The 18,405-nt window shown below is 33.6% G+C and overlaps 2 protein-coding genes across 2 annotated transcripts; both read right to left on the bottom strand.

Annotated features, from left to right (window-relative positions):
* Positions 1-210: 210 nt before the first annotated feature.
* Positions 211-7,834, bottom strand: LOC109816572 (biotin/lipoyl attachment domain-containing protein). The gene is made up of 10 exons (XM_020381641.3): positions 7,567-7,834; positions 6,300-6,509; positions 5,721-5,797; positions 5,393-5,446; positions 4,585-4,845; positions 4,420-4,482; positions 2,518-2,586; positions 2,389-2,434; positions 901-958; positions 211-534 (listed from the first exon to the last, which is right to left on the bottom strand). Exons 1-10 carry the CDS (start codon positions 7,598-7,600, stop codon positions 528-530), a joined length of 879 nt encoding a protein of 292 aa, XP_020237230.1. The 5' UTR covers positions 7,601-7,834; the 3' UTR covers positions 211-527.
* A 1,951-nt stretch (positions 7,835-9,785) lies between these two features.
* On the bottom strand, positions 9,786-12,618 carry LOC109816581 (uncharacterized). The gene is made up of 2 exons (XM_020381650.3): positions 11,617-12,618; positions 9,786-10,529 (listed from the first exon to the last, which is right to left on the bottom strand). The coding sequence occupies exons 1-2, from the start codon at positions 12,468-12,470 to the stop codon at positions 9,890-9,892; spliced, it is 1,494 nt and encodes a 497-aa protein (XP_020237239.1). The 5' UTR covers positions 12,471-12,618; the 3' UTR covers positions 9,786-9,889.
* Between the last annotated feature and the right edge of the window lie 5,787 nt (positions 12,619-18,405).

Here is an 18,405-nt window from a genome sequence, read left to right as displayed (position 1 = left end):
TGCTTAATTGCATGGAATTAATGATGGGCCTGTAATGGCCCGGGATCATGCCCGTTGCATATAAACATAAATAGATCGATGAAAAATTGAAAATGAATACACCGGAATGAGATAAAAATAATAATTATTTACTAATTTCTTTAACATTCTACTTACGTTTTAAACAATAAAGCAATTATTACCCTTTCATCAGAAAAAGAAAAAAAAAACTATCAATAATTTAGTTCCACTTTATTTCATCCTATTTCAACCATCAACAGTCAATAATAATTAAAAAAAATGTTAGAGAGTAACTTTTCTCTTCAACACAATATCGAATAGTACAACAATGTGTAATGTTTTACACGTAGATACCCCCTGATTTTCGATAGGCAGGGAAGGCGACGGATTTCATTTCACAAGCCCTTTCTAGTATACAAAAAATGGTTTCTCACTTTCTCATGCTTTAGCTTTAAAACATGATTCATCACAATCTGTCCTTACCGTTTAGGAACGTGACTGAATAGATTGGCAACTCTCAGAATATGCTACAATCTGGTGATAAGTAGTGATTATCAGATCAGAAATTCGTCGAGAATACAATATTTCTATATTCTAGCACTGCAAACTCAAAACAAGTTCTAGACAAATTTTTGGAGAGAGAATAAATGAAATACGTAAGCTAGCAATCAAACTCAGCAACTAAGATATATAATGAGGTGGTCTCAGAATAGCTTATCCAGTACAATTTAAGCAATTGGTATAAAACGTATGATTTTCACCAAGAAACCTCCTTACTTTACCCAATATTTTTAGTCACAATTATTTGCAACCTATTAAAAACTTTTTGCCAATATGCGAATAGCTCTTCAATAAATAAATGCCGCATGATTAATCATCAACAGGGAAAGGCTAGCTCACTTGATGTCATGAAAAGACGGCAAGACAGCAATAAGAGGGTCTGCATAACCAACAGGCTCTGTAAATCACAAACAAAAGATAGTAAGAAATTTATCACGGCTATGGATGTACACCCCCTCCCCAAACTAATCACCGAATGGTGGAACCAAATTAAACAAATGAATGTAACTGCCATCATTGATGGTCCAAAATAGATTTAAATATTGCAAAAAGGATTGATTATGCAATCAATAATCGCTAAAAAGACAGCAGAAATTAAGACCTTTGAGAGCTAAACAAAGTTTTGCCATTCAGTTAATAGCCAACACCAACTAGAAAACCCATGGAAACTTCAATAAAAATAGTCATATACAGTAAATCAGATAAAAAATATATATATATACAAGATTCGAGATCTGCTCTTTTGGTATGATAATTAAATATATTTTATATAGTGACTGGAATAAGAGTATAGATCCTAGATTCTTAGAACTTGACAAAAACATTTTCCATTTTCATTTTTGCTATCACTAAGAACTACGAAAATGTGACATTATTTTTCACCTTGTTTTTTGTTTAAGATATTTTTGTAATTATTAGGGAAACATGAAATTAAAGCAAAAAAATAAATTCTCACAGACTTAAGCCTAGATACCTGATAAATATGGGGGATACAGGAAATTCTTAAAATTCAAGATCTTTAGATATAATGAGTTAATTATTCATACACTGCCAGTGTAAATTTTTTTACACTGGCAATCAATCATATCTTTTAAAGTTACTTATTTTATTATTATTTCATTAAATAAACAACTGACATGACACTATTAAAATATATGATTGGTTGTCAGTGTAAAATTTTTTACACTGACAGTGTATATGTGATTAACTCAGATACAAATCATACAATAACATGAATACACCTAAATCCTAAACCCTAAACTTGTAAAGTAGGTATATATATATATATATACCTACTTTACATAAATGCATAAAATTTGTCAAGACTTACGAGACATTGATTATTTTACTATAATAGATAATAATATTAGTAGATGATGATCATAATTCACGAAAACAATACCTATGATCATAACAAAACAAAAAAATCATAGTTAAAATGATAATAAATTGATTAGGCATCCATGATACTAGAGTATCATACATACAGGTAAGAAAATGCTCATGTATTAAATGTTCCAAGAAGCTAAAATTCACAAAATTGCAATGGTTATCACTTTCCACTCGCCAATAATTTGCTTCTTCCTTGCAACTAAGCTTCAAAATACTTAACAGAACTTACTAAAATTTAGAACTATTAGGATTACCAAATTATATTTTCCAATATTGTATTACTGGAGGCACAGTACTGCTTTAACTATTTCCATTTTGGATGAACAGCACTGCTATTAGCCTATCACTCTATCTTTCCCCAGAAGCCCTGTGTTACTTTAGTACCATGCCAATAAATCTATGCATTTTTATAACAGGTCATAAACATTATTATACCTCCATCGACAACAAGTAGCTTCAACACTTCTCCAGACACTTCAGACTGCAAGATTTCAAAAATTAAACCAGTCAGAAGTATAATATAATTAGGAAGGAACCACAATTGCAGAAACTGAGGCAGATCACCTTAATAGGAAGTCCAGTGCCAAACTGATCCAAATACCCAACGACTTGTCCTTCTTTGATAAAATCACCCTAGAATTCAATTAGGAAATGAAGACATTGAAAAGCATTTGTAGTCAGTTCAATGAAATTGAGGTCCTCCAACAACTTGACACAGCAACTGTATGATACAGAATATATTAATTACTGCTGAACTACACCAGCAGAAAAATATAAGTCAATCTATATTTGAGTAACAAAGAATATTTAATTCGTATCTGATAGACATGAGGAATTATCACTAATTCTACTCATCAGGGTTGATTCTCTTCTCTTTCCACGGTTTTGGGCTTTTGTTTTGACTAATCTCAATTTTAACCTGGAGGCCTGATCTAATAGTATCTTTCACAGATGAGTTTACAAAATATACTTATTTGTTAGGATGTATTGATATTATCTCCCATAATTTTAAATTCCTGATAGTAGTCAGATTGCAGGATAGCTACTATTTAATTTTTTTTTATAAAGTTTTAATAATGCTTACTTATAAATTCTCAAAAATGATAAAATTACTCAACTAACATTCATAATTAACCAGAGTCATAGGTGAAGTTAAAACAAAACATGAAAAAAAATGTGAACAAAATTCAAATACAAGTTTCTTAGATAGGAAGCAGATATCATCGATCATTGTCTTCCAAATCCATTTCTTCTTTTAAAATTTTCACTACTATTACAACTGTAGATTTCATTTTTGAAAATTGAAATCCCAAAAATAGTCTCCCAGAAAAGCCCAGACTTCTTTTTTCAGAGGGCATTTTTGGAACACATAATGCTTCTAGCACCGTTATGGTCATTGCACTAAACCACTCTGCTATCGCAGCCCCTGTGGCGGGTAAGGGGTGCACCGCACAGCTTCGCTGCTATAGGGGCACTGCAGCGGGCTATTTAAAACCATTATGTCCCCATTATGTGCAAAACTTTAGAATTAATTCTGCTTTTGTAAATGTACCAGAACCAAAAATAAAGAGGTAGAAATCAGAAAAACTGAAAAACTATATGTCAAAGTTCAATTGAAAAGAAAATTTATTACCTTTCTATGGTGATAATGATTACCTACATTACAGATTGGATTTGTGGTCAATTGAAAATCTAGACACTAATTGGCCATAACTACAAAAAATTGTAGTGCCGTTGTGCCTCTGGTGAGTCTATATAACTTTATTAAAGTAATATAAAAATATTTAGAAATTTTGATTATATTTGCATATTTTAAATGTATTAATAACTCTAATGTTTTGTTTATATCAAATAATAATTTTTAAATTAAAATATACATAAAGTAACATAGTAATAGAAAAGTATTTATCAATCTTGTATAAGCTGAGACTATCATTGTTAGTTATTATCAGTTTTTTTATTTTTATAAACACCCAGTTTTGTTAGTTAAATACTTAAATTTAGTTCAAAAATCAACATATGCATGTTATCAAGGTCACATCAGGAGACTAGGCTGACAAGCAAGCAGGATGATACATAGACAACAACTATGTGTTTGCACTGCAGCATTACAAGAGTAGCTCACAGTGCTAGCAGTTGGGCCCTAAATCAGACACAATTAGTTTGAGCAATGCAAAATCTTAGTGAAAGCAGGATGATACATAGACAACAACTATGTGTTTGCACTGCAGCATTACAAGAGTAGCTCACAGTGCTAGCAGTTGGGCCCTAAATCAGACACAATTAGTTTGAGCAATGCAAAATCTTAGTGAAAAACAAGCATATAAGTACCAAAATCCAATGGTTGAGTTCACAATGAAAAGCCAGATGGAGTATCAAGTGAATTGTGTGATATAGGTCATAACAACTTGATGACTTAAAAACACCAGAGAAGAGAATGGATATTGACAAGCATATCACTTGTACCTCTTTACAGATAGGAGGTTGCCTCTTCCCTTTCACTGTTCTACCTCTTCGGAATAAGCCAACCTAATGAGAAAGAAAGAAAAGTGATAACAAAGCTCTAAATAGTTCAAGTAAGAGATAATTATATAAAGCACGACTTAAATCATAAATCGATCAATGATATACCCTGGGAGATGATACTAAGACATAGTTATTGATACCAGAGGCCTCCAATGCTGCCAATCTTGGTGATTTCTCTTTGGAAGCATTTGAAAATGGGTTGGTCTTTTGTGGTGATGATTTTGGTGGTGATGGTGGCAGGGTAGCAGGTGCCGCTGCATCCATAGGTTTACTAGGAATTGGTGGTGGTGTAGTTGGTGAGATGTTAGACAAAGGAGCTTTTGTTGCTCCAATGTTTCGCTTAATATGCATTTCAAAATCTCCAACCTATAACAATACAAGTAAAAAATAAGGTTGTGTACAAGGTCATCCAGCTAAAAGCATGCTTCTTTTGGTGAACCAGACAGAAATGACAGAATTTTATTTTGGAAATTGAGATTACAGATTTGAAGTTAGATTAAAGAAATTAGGCACAATGTTGTGTAAAAAACAAAGCTGATAGTTTTTTATGTTCAAATTTGAATTACAAGAAAAATGATATTTTAGGAAAGGACGTTAGGCACAAAAGCACCACAATCTCAAGCTTCAATTACATCATGCTACAATTTTGATAAAAATAAAATATTACCTTACTGTTACCTCATTTTCTATAAGCCTACTATATCTTGAGTAAGTTAAAACCATCCTTTAACTTAAGTTCCAATGCACCATATAGAACAGTTATAGACATATACAGAGTGAATTGCAAAAAAGCAAACCATACAACATTTTGCTTTAAAATGTACACTGAAGTTTCTTTTCATCCTTGATATTATATTTAAAGTACTGTTCTTCAAATTTTACAAAATCAGTAAACACAAGAGAAGAAGATCACCTTTACTTTCAGTTCAGCAATTTCAGTCTCATCACAGACCTCTAATACCAAAGCCTGATCATAAGAAAACCAGACACAAGTTGTAGTTAACAGATTCACATTTAAACATAGCTGTTAATGAATGCATCTATGCAACCTTGGATAAAAGTCAGCAATCATAAGTAAAAAAAATACTGTACCATCTATTTATTTCTTTTAATAGCTAACATAAGCTGTTTTTATTCATGAGCCTTCTATTGCTAATCCCGCCAAATTATCATTCTTCACAAATAAGAAATATGATTTGCAGGAAAATAAAAGGAAAGAAATCAAAGAATAGATAATAGACCTCAAATCCATTAGGAAAAGTAGCTATTTGCAAAGGCTTTTTCTCCAATGAGTCTTGTGGAGTGCTATTTGAAGTAACTGCAACATCATAAATAATTGAGAGGTCAAGGAGTAAGAAGTTATGTAAAAATTATTAAAGGAAGCTATTCTAAATTTCTAATAGCCAACTATACCAAAGTTATAGTATATATTATATAACCTTCAAACAGACTTTCTCAATTACAATAATAATATTTAGCAACAGGAGTTAGGTGGTATCCTACTATTATGTGTCTATGTAAATAACATAATACCTTATAAATAATTTTAAAAAACCATAAAAATGACATCTTTTGTTTGTAAGGTTTCTCTTCTATCTCTTTTTTTTTCTTTATAAATTTATAAAATTGCAGCCAAAATTTGTTGCAACTGTTTAATATATCTCAAAATCTTAAGATATAACTAATTAAATTTTATAACTAACTAAGAAGATAATTACACTAAGCACAAATAATTGTATCAGACTTTTTTCATTCAAACAACAGCCAGAAAGAACATAAAAATTAAGGACATAATTCATTTCACAATCAATATAACCCACCATCAGACTTGGATTTGTTGATAGCTTCAGCTGTTTTTGCGCATGAAACTAGTGTGTTCTTCCCCTTCGTGTGGAAGTTAATGTGCTTCTGACCATATGAAAAATGCTGGATGAAAAGTCTAGTTTTAGAGTTTGATCTGACATTATGGATGGGAACTAATACTTGCTTCCCAAGGGAGGGTCGCATATGGGACATAGTGCCAATGGGATCTGAAATCCAAGAGTCATAATTAAGCATCCGATTGCAATGGTAAAATTGGTCAATTAAAAATATAAAAACATTGAAGTATTAAAAAATATCGTATTATGAAAATTGACCCTTTAAGTTAACCTTAAAGCCTAAAGGCATTAAGAATCATTCCAAGAAGTATTAAACCTACTCAAAAAGCCAGGGAAAAAGAACAAAACTCATTGTTCTGTTTAACAGAAATAGATCAATAAAAGAATTAACTAACCAACATAACACGAAGATTTTTGACAATGTTTCCAATCAAAATGTAAATAGTATACAGCATATCTATACCACCAAAGTTATTTGAAAAAGAAAAAAAAAAAACAGAGTCCCTAGTCATCTGTTGTGCTCTTATATGACCGAACAGAATGCCAATAACATGGTCTTAGGAGATTGGAAAGTTTCCTTTGGTTATTTGTAGAAACACGAAGGAGTACATTCAACTGCCTTCATGACAAATTTTATGCTTGTGATTCTAATAAATAAGTTACACTAAGCACTAGCATAAAATAACTTTCCTGCTGCTACACCAGTTTTCTGATAACTTCTTCAGAGTTATTCTTCAACTCTTTTTTTATTTTTAAATTAAACTTCGAATATAATAGCCAATACAACCAGTTACTTAAGGATGAAACGTTTCAAAGGTCCGTGCAAATCTATAAAAAGCATCTACGATCCTTTGCAGCAAGCGTGTTTCGACTCCTTAGTCAAAATAAACAAATAAATCGGCAGAACCAGAGGCTTCATCCTAAGTTCAGCATTTAATTTAAAAAAACGAATATAACATTTCATATAACTAACGATATTTGAACAAAGCAAAAATGCAACCGTTAAATCTTTCCAACACTATCACAAATCTAGCGAGCATCTTCGCAATTACATACATCTCGATTTCACACGTCGCATAAATTCGAGCAAATAAAACGGAAAAGCAACAGAGCAAGATCAGAAATCGCAAACACAGAGCAGAGATCGCACTCGGCGAAGCAAGTTCATAAGAAAAATGCAGATACAAATGAAGAGAGAGAGAGATACAGTGAAAGGATCGAATGGCAGCGGAGGAGTCCATGGCGCGTGAGAGGAAATGGAAACGGAAGGGGAGGGAGAAACAATGGAACTTATAGAGAAGAAAGTGAAGTTAAGTTAAAGGAAAGAAGAAAGAGGTGGATAAATTAGTTGCAGTGACTGTGTGCGCTCTTTGAGATTTCCGCCCTTCTAATCACCTTCGTCGTTCCAATCTAGGAGCTTCTCATTGCTAACGTGCGCCGGGATGTGACTAGTTCGTCTCACATGGATCCTCCTCTCCCACCAAGGTTGGTAAGACTTATTAATTTCTTAATTAAGGTTTTTTTTTTAAATATTAAACTTTAAGACATTTAGAAAATATCTTAGACTTCAAAGTATATTTACCGACAAATAAATATCATAATTGTAATTGTAATAATAAATAACCTTATAAATGACCGTAATAAGATTGTATACATGTCTTAAAAAATATAAATATAAATTATTACGATAATTTTTTTTAACCTAAAATATCATTATTGAAAGAGTAAAAATTATCATAAAAATAATTAATTTTTTATTAATTATTTAACGATGATAAACATTTTGAGATAAATTAAAGTTCCAAAGTAATAGACAATACGAGGCAATTTAATGTTTTGATATTATATAATCTGCTGACTAACTTATCATGAGATTTTAAGTTAATTAACCTATTTAAAATTATATTTTTAATTCATTAGTAAAAGAAATATTATAGTATTTAATTATTTATAGAGTAGGCTTCTAAATATGTTTTCAAATTAAGTCAGGTTTTAATCAACTAAGAAGAACTACATTAAATGAACTGATCAAATTTATTTGCATATTTTTTCCTACTTTGTTTCGTCTCATTTACACGTTATGTTTCTTACTTATTTCGTATAGGATCATACGTATAAATTTATGTATTAATAATGATTTTGTCCTCTAAAAAAATGATTTTGTATATATAGAAAATATAGGTTGTTAAATTGAAATTATATATGCATTTAGTTAATGTTATTGGTAAAAATTATAAATATATTATTTATATTATATATTAAGAAATCGTTGAAAAAATATGATGGTTAAATTATGAGTGGCATAAGAAATTAAACTAGTGTACATGTACTATGTTCTGTATTTGTGTTTTGTAAAATAAAAATAATTATCAATCAAGTAGCAGTATTGTTAATAGAAAAAATAAAATTGAAAAATGAGATTCCACTAAAAATTATTAAGTTTCTTGACAAATATTAATTATTAACAAAAATTAATAGATACATTATATTAATAATACAATTAAAAAAATCATGCGTAACATAATAAATTAAACTAATATATATATATATATATATATATATGCATAGTTGAGTTTATTATATATATTTTTTAAATTTTATAAAAGAGTATTTTAAATAAAAATATTTTATCTCAAGAATATAATGTTAAAATATGTAAATAATAATGATTATAATAATGATGATAGTGATTAGGAAATATATAGATAACTGGTGCATTTCTCTACAGATTTTTAAAAAGTAAAATTACACATTTGAATTTCCTATAATATTTGATTTGTAATTTTAATCTTCCAATTTTTAATCTTACAATTTTGATCTCCTAAGTTTATAAAATTTGTAATTTTATTTTCTTTACTAAATATTCATTTATTGATTGTTAAAATTGTAACGACTATGATCTAACATTAAATAAATGACATGATAAAATTTAGACCAAAATTTTATTTTTATTTTTTATTTTTATTTTTATTTCGTAAAAATGATAAAATAATTAAAATGATAATTAAAATTATAATTTGATCTAAATATTATTAAATATTAATTTTTATGTTATTTATCTAATATATGGACATGATGAATGTTAAAATTTTAATGATTAATGAATTAATGTTTAATTAAAAGATCAAAAATAAAAATTTTATAAAACTAATGACTAAAATTATAAAAAAAAATAGAGAATTAAAATTATCAATTAAATATTATAAGAGATAAAAATATAATTTAATCTTAAAAAAATATTTTTAACGTAACTAAGGGTTAGGCCCGCAATGATAATGACTTTCCTCTTCTCTCTCTTTTCATGATTAACTTGCAAGTAGTGTTTGCAGGCTAGGATGTGGGTGACTTGCGATGACGAGGGTAGCTTGCAAGTGACAATAAAAAATAAAAATGTAAGCAAAAATTATATAGTGTGTCCCTGAATGATGAACATGAAAGAACGTTTATTGAAAGAATAGATGGAGAAATAAGTTTGATTTATGTATGTAACAATATGAGATGTTGAAATAAAATAGTAATTTCAGAGAGGGCTAAGCAGCAACGTGGAGATGCACTATTTCTCGAAACTCCAACCTCCTAGTTTCATTGAAGAAGGTGACACGTTTGTTAGGCAAATAAGTTAACCAAATCCAACCTCGAATCTCCCACTCCATGGTCTTCCCGACGGCCCCTTTGTCGACTTTCCACCAGACTTTGTCTCCATACTCATCGCCGGCGAAAATGACCCCTCCTTGCCTGGTGAAGGGTCGATAAGCACTGGAGTAACGGTTCTTGAACCATGACTTGGGGTTTAACATGGCGAACTTGGAAGGCTTGGAGGAGAAAACCTCTTTGCCGTCCATGATATCGTGAAGAAACCAGTTGAGGTTGGCGCTGTAGCCGTAAACGGATTCCTCGAACTTCCAAGGCTTGAGACTCACCGTCGCGCTCTCTCCGGCTGATACCTTGAGCCCCAAGGGCTTCGATGCCTCGAACGAAGCTTCCACGCTTTTGTCTAGGCCGATTTCTTTCTTCGGATTCTCTGAGGATTTCCCAACTGAGAGGCTCAACACTTGGTCTTGGAGAGTGGGTGTCAGTTGCAGACTTATTCTTGAAGGAAAATGTTTTTCTGCTGCACCAGCCCCTCGTTCTTTCATTAGGGAATCATTCACCAGTTTCACAACATCGCATCTATCCACAAACAATGTAAATTCAATTATATACAATCACTTCATCAATGAATGTCATTTTAATCACCAACCGATATAAAATCATTATTACGAACATTGACATCATTGTTAAGGATTAATTTCTTTAAATACTAAGATTTATTTAAAGAGTTAATATTTTTTCATACAAATAAATTAGTTATCAAACTTCTCATCACATATTTAATAGACAATATTATAAATTAAAATTACCATAAAAAATGTTACTTAATTTTGTTCTTAATTCATTAATTTTTAAAAGAGGAATGAAAAAGGAATGTTGAACCTTAAGAAAATTTCAAGTCTAAGTCCAAAACACTACAAAATAATTATCTTGTAATGACACAATTTATAATAATACAATATTTATTATTAAAAATTATTTTTACCTATATTATAAATATGTTGATCTTGTTTAAAGGTATATGTATAAATTATAATGACATACAATATATATAATCGAATCTTATTCAAAATCAACACTAAAATTGTGTAAATATATTATAAATAGAATTATATTTATATATATTATATATATAATGGTACTTTTTATATGTTATTATATGTAACATTTCATATAGCGTAAAAATCTTATAAAATTAGAAATTGAGCTTAAGATGAACAAATTATCAAAGGGAGAACAACTAAGAAAAAAAAAGGTGAAAGAAAAAACCTTTAAATAATTAAAGCTAATGAACCAACATATCTTACAAATGATAACAAAATTTCTAATAACAATATGAGCATAAGCTAGCTAATTAATGACTATAAGCCGAATAATATTTTTATAAAAATACTTGTAAGAAAAAAAAATGAAATAAGTATCTCTTCATAAGTTAAAATTAACTTAAATATAAGTTAATTTTTAAAAATTTTCACATATAATTTATCCAAAAAGAATTATAAATTAACTAATGCATAAATTATTAGTTATATAATTGTGAAAAAAATTATTTTATTTTTTTTATAAAAGTTTATCCAAACTAACCGTCCTAATTAATTTGTTTGGTTGAGATGTCGCTTATCGACTTTACATGCTTCTCTTTTTGAGATAAAATATTGGTGGTTACCTAATGTTGTCAATGTTCACCATGATTTCAACCCCCTCCTCTTTGATTGAGACTTTGTGATTGAACTGAAGAATACCTTCCATCTGGTGATATTTGAGGGAAAACTGAAGCTTCTCACTTGCTGGATTGCTTTTTGAATTCTCAACATCCATGGCTACGATAGGACAATACAACTGCACTTTCCACAACCCAGATGTTGAAAATGCACCAGAATAAAAAGGGCACGGTGTTGTGAAGTTGTTGTGATGAGGTTCGAGTTCCCCAACCCAGTTAGTAATTCCAAGGTTCACAGAACGCATCCAAAGCTCTTGTAAGTTAGACCCCAAGAGTTTCATAAGCATGTTCGATGCTTGTCTTGACTGAAAACCTGTCAAGTGGTCTTTCAAGTGGCTAACACATTCAGAACGAAGATCTGCAGCAGGAGCTTCATATATGCAAACTAGGAACAAGAGAGTGAAGAAAGAGAGGTTGAAAATGTCTGGAAGGTAGGGAATAGAGTCAAGTTTTGGAAACCTGATGAAGAAACTATTTTTGTTTGACCCATAGAGAAGGATGGCTTGGATGAAATTATCAAAGAGGTTGAAAATGGTTTCTTCATCTATTAACTTGTTGGTGGTTTTGGAGGATGGCTTGAAAGGTTTTGTGGTCCAAAGGTGGATTGGAATGTTGAAGTCTGCAATGATGACAAAAGCGAGTTTCGATGAGGAATGATGGTCTTTGGTTATGGTGAGATTAAGACATGGTTGGCACGAGGTTGAAGAGCATATGTTTAAGGACATGGAGCTTGTTTCCCATTCTGAGATTGGTGGAAGGTTCTGAATCCATAAGAACACATCAGGGAAGCTGTAAGCCATGGATTGAAGCCACTAATTAATTAACTCTCTCTCTCTCATTCGGGTGCAACCAGGTGGGGCTTCACATATTTGTAGACTCTTCCATTAACCAAATATTCAAGTGAGGGAAGAATTATCAAAAGAATGTACATGAGACATGATTGGTACGATCATTAATTATACATGGAAAAACTAAAGCAAGATGGCTAATTCGACAAGAAAATATTACACCTATCACATGTAAAACTAGTTTTATATCACACTTTTAGTTGATATAAAACTATTTTAGACTTGCAAAAAGGATTACGTATTATTTACACACATATTAAGTTCAATAATATTAAGTATGAAAAAATTTATTAGGACAATTTTATATTCAATCTAAATCATTTAAAAAGAATTACTTATTATTTATTCATACATCAAGTCTAATAATACTGAATGCTGAAAAGTGTATCAAAAAAATTTTAGATCTTATATATTGACTAGAGATAAGACCAATATAGAATATAAAAAAAAATTATTTAATAAATCAATTTTATATAATTAAATTAACTTTATAATCCATTTCTTAATAGTATTGTTTATCTGGAAAAAAAAGTGCAAATATGAAGAAATATGTAGTAAAATTTATGGGTATATAATTTGAATATATATGTTGGAATTAAGTTTTTGGGTGTATTGGATGAAATGGAAAAAAATGATCTTTATATAATTATTTAAATGTTACTTATAACCACAATTCTCAAATCTAAAAATGTAAAACAAAAATAATTAAATACACAATTGGTAAAAAAAAATAAAAAATAAAAAACTAAACACACAGTACAAATCGTATGAGATTATGATTTATCCTTATAGATAAATTAGAAAATAACTAAAGAAATTAGAGATAAAAGAAAAAAATTAAAGAAATCCTTATTTATGATTTTATATTAATATTTATGAAAATTCACAGGGAAAAAAGTAAATAATATATTATATTTTTCTTTTTTACATTTAATATATTTTATTTATTATATAGACTAAATATAAATATGGTACCCCTACAAGCGACTGTATGTACTCTATCTTTTGCTGATAGCTGAGGTAATTTTAAAGTTTTATGAGAGTTATCACGACAGCATTCATAGCCAAATTGGTACTCGTCGACGTCATCTATTTGATTGTAAAAAGGACCATTGATTCATTTACGTACATACAACATGTACATGAAAATCATAGTTAAGGTAATACTTGATGAATAAGATAGTCTGTTACAGATGGAGATTCGTGTGTGATAAATGGTTATTATCAGTGCTATCTGGTAAGTTGCTCATTGGGTCTCATTATTACCTTATTTTCACATGTTTTGTTGGCATTGAGAGTGACGACCCTACCGAGGACAGAAAGATAACGACAGGGATAACAAATTCAGAAAAAGCTCTCTACATAGGCAATTTTGATTAAGAAAAATATCAAATCAGATTGATAGAACATAATTCATTAGGCAAAGATGATTACATGCACGTAACGAGAAAAATATGAAGTCGCTAAAATTGGGATAGCCAGGAATTTGAGTATTTTGAACGAAGACTTAAGTTTAAATCTTATCGTTTTCTTATCTTTGAAATAAAATGTAGTTTTTGCCATTAGTCTTACAAAAATATAAGTATTATTCAACTAATCACATGTCTTTTCAAGAAGTAAAGAGTTGAGAGTAATATGCAGAAATAATTCTTCACCGTGCAAGTGTAAAGTTCTTCTTCTTTTTACTGTTAATCAATTAAAATATTTCTTGATAACGATTTAGTTAAATTATATACTAATTGAATAAACGAGAGAAAAAAATCCTAGCTAAAATAAATCTAATTAATTAACAGTCCAATTAAATCTATTGCAAGCAGAATTTCGCAAAGGGAAAAAAAATCTTTTGAAAAAAATAATATTATAATAGATGTTTTAAAATTAAAAAACACAATTCCCAATTACAAACCAATTAGGAGACACTTAGTCGGTTAGTCTAATGTTTACGCCACCAAATTTTTAGTTGATAACGTTTAAAAGCAATTGATGATCTCTTTCAAAGAATTTTTTGTCAATAATACCCAGGTTTCAGATTTTGTTTTCTTTGAACAGATTTCAGATTTTGTTTGTAAGAGGAATTTGGGATCTTCATAAGAATAAGACAAGGTGAATAAGTTCATTTAAGATGGATTATGCGACTTTAATTTGAGTTACGTGTAAGGTTTTGTAATTATGTGTACACACATGTATGTATAAGGGTGAGATTTTTTTTTTTTTTTTGGTGAAATATGAAAGATAAACAAAGCAAACAACTCAAGACATAGAGTCTCTCCCTAATGGAAGTAAAATAAAGTCTGGAGGACTCCTCCAAAATACATTGGAACCTAAGTTCCCTACACCTCAAGTAGCAAGCGTATGAGCTACTGAATTAATCTCTCGAGGAATATGACTGACGTAAACTACCCAATCCCGAGCAAGGAGTTGCTGAACACGACAAATAACATCATAGTGCTTGTGCAGGTAATCTCTGTCCATTGGCCGATCTTGAAACAACTTTACAGCTCCCAGGCAATCACATTCACAAGTCACCATCCGAAAACCACCGTCCCAACAAAACACTAGGCCCTCCTCCAAGGCCAACAACTCAGCACGTAACGCATCCCCATGTAAGACTCCATGCGAAAAGCCCCCCCGCCACATACCTGCCCAATCACGGATTACTCCACCCATTCCCATAGCAGACGTCTCCCTCAACCAACTTCCGTCCGTGTTTAGCTTGATCCACGGGTGCTCCGGAGGCCTCCAAATGGCTTGTTCCTCCCATAGGCGCCTCTTAACGTTATACACACTGTTCTCCACCATGGATAGTATCACCTTCCGACGGACCACCGAAATTGGCCAGAGGCCATCGTTAAATACCATGTTATTCCTAAAACACCAGACCCACCACAAGGTGATGGATAACGTAGTAGCATCCTTGTGCAAGATGATCCCCTTCAGCCACTAAAAACAGTCCATTTCAGAAAAGGACCAACCCACACTACACCCACCAGACATCAGCACCTCTCGTGAATATGGGCAATCCTGAAGAGCATGTAGAATGGTCTCATGAGGGCAAGAGCAACGCGAGCATGCACCTGACTCTGCCAACCTCCTGTCAACCCGAACCTGATTTGTTGGGAGGGCTGAATGAAGGCATTGCCACAAAAAGAACTTAAGCTTCTCAGGAATCATAATCCTCCAAAGCTTCTTCCAAACAGCATCCCCCTCCGCTGCCAGCCCCCGGGTTAGAAAACGATACCCAGATGTCGCTGTGTAGCAACCCGAGATATCACCCCTCCAAGCAAAATGATCCCACCCAAAAGCGGAATTGCCAACACTCAACTGTTGGACAGAGTTTATCAGTTCAGTTGGAAGAACCGTATACAAGGCATGGAAGCTCCAATCTCCACTAACCCAGCAGTCGGCAACCTTTTTGTTGGTATCTGCGATATGAACAAAGGGGACCTTCCCGCACCAAAGCCCATTACCTGACCAGTCCTTGTACCAAAGTGATGAGTCTCCTGATCCTAGATGAGGCTTGAATCCCTCCCGGAGTGAGGGAAGGGCCTTAAGAATACTCGACCAGACTGAAGAAACACCTCGCTTGTTTTGAGCACTCAGGACAGAAGCTCCATGTAGGTAGAGGTTGCTGAGGAGTTGAACCCAAGGCTTCTGTGGAGCCGAAAGCAGGTCCCAAGCTAGCTTTCCCAGGAGTGATACATTCACCCTGCGCGCCTCTCTAACCCCAAGACCACCTAACTCTTTAGCTTGAGTGACAACATCCCAACTCACTGGAGACCAAAACCGAGTATTATCAGACTTAGCCCAGAGCATGCGACGGCAAGCCTGATCGATTCGATTACACACTGCTTGGGGAAGCCATAATGATTGCATGCTATATACGGGAATAGAGGAGATGGTAGACTTCACCAGACACAACTTCCCAGCCTTATTGAGAAGCTTGGCCTTCCAAGCCGCCAGTCGACCCTGAATCTTATCCATCACATCATAGAAATCTACACACCTCGGCTGACCATGAGTCAAGGGAACACCCAAATACGTCCCGATCCGAGCTGTAAAGCTAATCCCTAGCAGTCCTTCCAATGTTTCAATCCTCCTCTGTGAAACTTCCCTAGAGCTCACAAACTTAGACTTAGTCAAGTTGACTCTTAAGCCTGATAAACGCGAAAACTCCTCCAAGATTGATGCCACCAAACGAGCATGGTCTTCTGAGGCTTGACAAAACAGTAAGATATCATCAGCAAAGAAAAGGTGTGAAAGCAGTAGCCCCCCAGGAGATAGCTGAATCGGTTTCCAAAGACCCTCCTGAAGCAATTCAGATATCCTAAGGGCTAGGCGCTCCATGCAAAACACAAACAGATACGGAGATAATGGGTCTCCCTGCCGAAGTCCTCGAGCTGGGGCAAAAGACGGTAGTGTGCTTCCATTCCAAAGGAGTGAAATCGACGAATTCTTTAACCCCCACATAATAAGTTGAACTATAATTGTAGGAAACCCAAACTGCACCAGCGTAGACTCCAAGAACTCCCACCTGACCCTGTCGTATGCCTTCTCAAGGTCAATTTTTAAAGCCAAGGAACCCACCCCTGAACCGTCTTTCCGAACGAAATGAAAGGCCTCCTGAGCAATAATACTGTGGTCACGAGTCCCCCTCCCAGGGATAAAACTACCCTGGAAAGGACCAATGACGCCCTGCAAGAACGGTCGAAGACGAGCGACAAGTACTTTAGAGATAACCTTCCAGGCGACGTTGCATAAGCTAATAGGACGAAATTCTTTAAGGCTAACCGGGTGGTTCACCTTCGGAATCAACACCATTTGTGTCTCCAAGAGTGATAGGTCCGAGTACCCCAACCGAAAGGCCTCCCTCACTGTACGCCATAATTCATCACCCACAATAGGCCAATATTGCTTGAAAAAGAACGGTTGAAACCCATCCGACCCTGGAGCCTTGAAAGACTTCATGCTCATCACCGCCCGACGGACCTCCTCCTTCGTGACTGGTGCAGTTAAGGCAGATCGGGCCTCAGCTCCCAAGGCAGGTGAAATTCCAGTAGGCATGTCTAGAGACCCTTGATCTGTATCCGCCGAAAAAAGCTCCTTATAGAACCTGACTGCCTCAGTCTTCATAACCACATGATCAGTATGCCAAGTTCCATCTGGTAGAAACAACCCCTGTATTTTGTACCGTCGTCTTCTCGCGAGTGTTTGAGCATGGAAGAAGGACGTGTTGCGGTCCCCAAACTTCACCCACTTCTCTCTAGATTTCTGAAACCATAGATATTCATCCTGAAGACAAGTTTCATCCAACTCCATTTGTATAGCCTTCTCCAAGCGCGACAAGCTCTCTGAATCCCCTCTCTCTAGTTGAAGTTGTACTCCTTTAAGACGACTTTGGAGAGCCTTCTTCCTAGTAAGGATATTCCCAAACACTTCTTTGTTAAACTTGATGGCATCTACTCGAACGGCTTGTAGCCCATTAGCAAGGGTCGGCGTGCTACGACGCCACGCCTCCCTAACAAGACGTTCAAAATCTTTGTGGGTGGCCCATGCTGCTTGGAACCGAAAGGGGCAATCTAGAGACTTGTCCCTTGAGTCGTCCCGCCGTAGTAAAAGTGGACAATGATCAGAATAGACCCGGCACAGATTCTCAACATATGCTTCCGGAAACATATTTTGCCACTCGACATTACACACCGCACGGTCTAACCGCTTAGCCAGCACAACCCCTTGTCGGTTTCGATACCACGTAAAACGAAGGCCCTTTGCCCCCATGTCGAGAAGATTGCAATCATTCAAAACTTCTAGGAACTGTGATGCCCGTGCTGTCGAGAAACGACCCCCACGATGCTCTGTTGACAACATAATCTCATTGAAGTCCCCAAGC

The sequence above is a fragment of the Cajanus cajan genome, chromosome 3 (genome assembly GCF_000230855.2).
Source record: "Cajanus cajan strain Asha chromosome 3, NIPB_CcT2T_4, whole genome shotgun sequence".
Classification (NCBI taxonomy): Eukaryota; Viridiplantae; Streptophyta; class Magnoliopsida; order Fabales; family Fabaceae; genus Cajanus; species Cajanus cajan.
The sequence above is the reverse complement of the archived record's forward strand: the minus strand, read 5'-3'. Positions and strand labels throughout refer to the sequence as shown.